The following is a 4,648-nucleotide window of genomic DNA, read 5'->3' on the forward strand; positions in this document are numbered from 1 at the left end:
TGCCGTTTGTTCAGCCCTTGTCCACAAATGTGGAAGCAGTTTTCTTATCACATCTCAGATCCTAGACTCCTGGCCTGCTTGCTGAGGAAATGCTAAGTTCTCAGCAGCCCGAAGAGGATGGCCAGTTTAGGATGACTGCACACCAGAGAGCAAGCTGAACACCCCAGGTGTCATCACTGAAGTAGAAGGCGGGACGGGCGGGAGGGGAACTTTAACCAAATGGTTATGAGTCCTTTCATGGAGATTCTATTAGAACATTAAGAAAAATGTTCTGGGACCACCCGCTCCCCCCCCCAAAAAAACACCTTTATATATTTTTTTGCAATTCATTATTTATTTTTAGCATTAAAAAAATTTAAGTACAGTTGATTTACAACGCTGTGTTAGTTTCAGGTGTACAGGACTTTTATTTTTATATTTCTAAAATTTTTATTTATTTATTTTTGGGTGTGTTGGGTCTTCATTGCTGCACACGGGCTTTCTCTAGGTGCGGCGAGTGGGGGCTACTCTTCATTGCGGTGTGCGCGGCCAGGCCGATTCCTCTCTGCTCGCCTTTCCCAGAGGCACATGCCGGAAACCCCGATTGCCCAGTATAAGGAGTGACTGGGTCAGGGAGAAGGCAGTAAAGCCGTAGAAGGACGTCCGAGTACCCACATCCTGTTCGTAGCCCTTAATGACAGCTCCACTCAGTCTAGATGGAAAGACAAAATCAGACAGAACACGTGCGTGCGGAAGGGGGATGCATGGAAAGGAAGGAGAAACCGGGAGACGGCGCTGATTTACAGAAACTCTCTGGAGAGCCCAGGAACCCCGCCTTCCAGATACAGGCACGGAACACCCTCTCAGATCTCTCAGAAGAGCCCAGCTCTGCAGGAGAGGGGGTGGGAGGGGGCCGGGGAGGGGAGCTCACCGGAACAATTAGTCATGGCCGTCTATCTCTGGGCCCACTTGGGAGTTGTTCAGGATGCCCCCGTTGCCCACCACGGCACAGGTGATGCACCTGGAGCTCCCAGCAGGGAGGCTGGCCAGGAGCAGCTGCTGCTGGGGCGCCGGGTGGGGGGAAGCAGGGCACGACCTTCTGCACCACTGCAACGAGGCGACGCCATTCAGAGCCCTGGAAGGGCCAGGGATCCAGTGGCATTTCTCCCAGGGCCGGTGGCCCCCAGGGAAGAGGCGGACCAGACACAAAAAGCATGGCCCTCTGCTGGGGCCTAGCACACACCCCCGGCCCCCGGGGCCGAGGACTCACAGAAATTGAGCTCCATGAAGCCGAAGGGTGGAGCGAAGTGCTCCAGGCGACCCCACTCGCTCTGGTCAAGTGTCTGGAGTCCAGGAAGAGGGTGACGTTGGGCAGAAAGAGATTCTGGAGCCGGGGTGACTTGGAGGCTTTGATCTTCACTGAGTCAGGGCAGGTCTACATGCAGGAGGACGGGTCAGGCAGGGAGAGGCCCAGGAAGGCCATGGCCAAGGGCTGGCCAGGTGGGGGTGGGGTGGGGCAGGGGCTGGTTGGGCGGGGGTGGGGTGGGGCAGGGGCAGAAAGCAGGCCTCAAAGCTGGGAAGGCATCGGTCTCTGCTACCCCTTTCATCCTGTTCCCAGGGCCTTCTGGCGCCCCCCTCGCCATCGATCGTCCCAGCCCACTGTGGTCAGGAGGGCTCCCAGGGAACCAGTGGTCCTCAGCCCTCAAGGCAAATGTACCTTCCTATGTGTGAGAGGAGTGGACCAGTCTGTGAACATGCTGTGGGTCCAAGGGCTGTGCGTGGTTGCCGTGATGTGTGTGAACATCCATGCTCTGAAGGCTCCCTTCCCAGCGCTGTGGGCCCCGGCTGTTTCCCTAAGGGCCGTAGGAGGACAGGGCTGGCCCGGGTATTCTTGTCCCTTAGTCCCTGCTGGTTCCTGCCCCTCCCCCTGCTGCAGGACAGGATTCCAGTGCAGGTCACACTCTCTCACTGGGACTGATGACGCTCTGGGCTCCTAGGGGCCCAGGACAGGGCCTTCTCGCTCACAGCCTGGGACCTGCCTTCCCTGCCCTGCTTCTGGCCATTATAACAAGGAAGGATGGGATGAGAGCAGTGTTGGGGGAGAGCATGGGTGGGCCGAGGCAGAGCTTAGGATGGGAGCCTGGGAGGGAAGGGAAGGTGGGGCCTCGGGGAGGTGGGGGGCAGGAAAAACTCCCCGTCTGGAGGCCGCTCACCTCCAGGCTGTATTTTCCTCAAAATCTCAGTGCGGCTCAGACTTGAAGTTGGCGGCCCGCAATCTCTGGCCTCTCTGGGTGGTGGGGCTCTGGAGAGGGGCTGAGGACACAGGTGGCCTGGGTTCTGTCCTTGGGTGGGACAGTCTCTCTGGTGGTTCCTCTGACTCCTTTCCCGTTGGCCCCGCTCCTGCAGGGGTCTGCACCCCAGCCTGATTTTCTGGAAGGGGTGTCCTTGCTGTGGCGGCTGCGTTGCCCTGCAGCTTCGTGGGCACCATCCTTTTGGCCGTCGGCCTCGCGCTCTGGTCCCCTGACCCTTTGGTCGTCCTCGGGTCCTGACTGTTCAGCGACGGCGCCTCCGTCCAGCCAGAGGCCACCCCCTCGACTTGAGCTCTCAGGGGCAGTGTGTCCCCCACGGCGTCCTTGCTCGCCTATGTCTCTGTTGCTGCCATCCTGGCTGTGCTGGTGCTCTGCCTGGCTCCTTTGGCACTGGCCTTGCCAGCCTCTGCTCCTCTGCCCTCTCCAGCTGTGTTGGCTGTGGCCTCGGGCGGTGTGTCCCGCATGCTGGTCCCCTCACTGACTCCACGTGGGTGGTTGTCCTGCTTCCAGTAGTGGGTGCCTGGGACGTAGCCTTTTGCAGCAACTCTGGAGACCTTTCCTTAATGTTCTCTCGATGCTGATTCCTAGAGACAGAGATGACTTTGGATGAAGGCTGAAGGCTGTAGGGACTTGAGAAGCATATCTAGTATCTATCTTTGTGTCTCAAGTGGACATCAAACCAGTCTCCAGGAGAGACGAGGGAAGAGCCCTCACCATCCACTACCCAAAACTAAGCTGCACTTGTTGGCCATGGGTCTGGAAACTTACCCTGACCAATAAAGAACCTTTAGTGGTGGCACGGAGTTTGGGGAGGTGGAACTGGTTGCCAAGGGCAGAAATGAACTGCTCACCCCCAGCTCTCCATGTTTGCACCTTTGTGGCTCCTAGCATCTGCTACATTCCCAATTGTGAGTCTAAGAATGAGTTTGTGTGAACTAGTCCTGTCATCTCATATCTGTATGATTCAGTGGAGCTTTTTTTTAAAATAAATTTATTTATTTTATTACTTATTTATTATTTTTGGCTGTGTTGGGTCTTTGTTGCTGCGCGCGGGCTTTCTCTAGTTGCGACGAACGGGGGCTACTCTTCGTTGCGGTGCGCGGGCTTCTCATTGCGGTGGATTGTCTCGTTGTGGAGCACGGGCTCTAGGCACGTGGGCTTCAGTAGTTGTGGCTGAAGAGCGCAGGCTGAAGTGGCGGGCTCTAGAGCGCAGGCTCAGTAGTTGTGGCTCGAGGGCTCTAGAGCGCAGGCTCAGTAGTCGTGGTGCATGGGCTTAGTTGCTCCGCGGCATGTGGGATCTTCCCGGACAAGGTCTTGAACCCGTGTCTCCTGCATTGGGGGGCGGATTCTCAACCACTGCGCCACCAGGGAAGCCCCAGCCCAGTGGACCTTTTTTAAAAAAAAATAAAGCATAGGTAACAAAGGTAACTTTGTCCACAGAGAAAGACGCATTCCTGTTAAGACCATAGCTGTCAACCTTGATTTTTTTTTTTTTTTCGGTACGCGGGCCTCTCACTGCTGTGGCCTCTCCCGTTGCGGAGCACAGGCTCCGGACGCGCAGGCTCAGCGGCCATGGCTCACGGGCCCAGCCGCTCCGCGGCACGTGGGATCCTCCCGGACCGGGGCACAAACCCGCGTCCCCGGCATCGGCAGGCGGACCCCTAACCACTGCGCCACCAGGGAAGCCCCAACCTTGATTTTTGAAAGATTGATGCCTACCAGGGCCCTGTGGGGCTCCCAGGCATGGAGGCCTTTTTGTCCCCCATTTCTTGTAGGCAAGACTCCAGCCTCCATGACCTTCGCTGAAAGGGCAGATTCGAACAGTTGCTAATCAAGGGAGGAGCAGCCAGGAAAGCACCTGAGGTGAGATTAAAGGGACAGAGAAGCTCATCAAGATTAGGAGAAAGACGACCACCTGAGGCCCTGCACACACCCTAATCTTGTCAGCAATCCCACCCTTTTTTTTTTTTTTTTCCTTGGGGTATGCAGGCCTCTGACTGTTGTGGCCTCTCCGGTTGCCGAGCACAGGCTCCGGACGCGCAGGCTCAGCGGCCATGGCTCACGGGCCCAGCCACTCCGCGGCATGTGGGATCTTCCCAGACTGGGGCACGACTGTGTCCCCTGCATCGGCAGGCGGACTCTCAACCACTGCGCCACCAGGGAAGCCCTTCCTTTGGTTATTAACACATACTTATAACTGCTGCTTTGAAGTCTTTCTCAAATGTGTTCAACTTTTGGACCTCTTCAAAAGCAGTTTATATTGCCTCATTTTTTTTCCATGTGTGTGAATCACACATTCCTGATTCTTTGCATGTCTTAAAGTTTTTTTGCTGTTGTTGAAAATTGGACATTTTAGATGA

The 4,648-nt window shown here is 56.2% G+C and overlaps 1 protein-coding gene across 1 annotated transcript; it reads right to left on the reverse strand.

The window, feature by feature from the left end:
- Positions 1 to 450: 450 nt before the first annotated feature.
- On the reverse strand, positions 451 to 1,194 carry LOC113606479 (alpha-N-acetylgalactosaminide alpha-2,6-sialyltransferase 1-like). The gene is given in 3 exon segments (XM_027080793.1): positions 451 to 691; positions 911 to 1,053; positions 1,055 to 1,194. Coding segments are annotated over 3 exon segments (411 nt in total). The 5' UTR covers positions 1,142 to 1,194; the 3' UTR covers positions 451 to 510.
- Between the last annotated feature and the right edge of the window lie 3,454 nt (positions 1,195 to 4,648).

This window comes from Aethalodelphis obliquidens, unplaced genomic scaffold (assembly GCF_003676395.1).
Source record: "Aethalodelphis obliquidens isolate GAN/ISIS:26980383/991018 unplaced genomic scaffold, ASM367639v1 scaffold44, whole genome shotgun sequence".
Taxonomy (NCBI): Eukaryota; Metazoa; Chordata; class Mammalia; order Artiodactyla; family Delphinidae; genus Aethalodelphis; species Aethalodelphis obliquidens.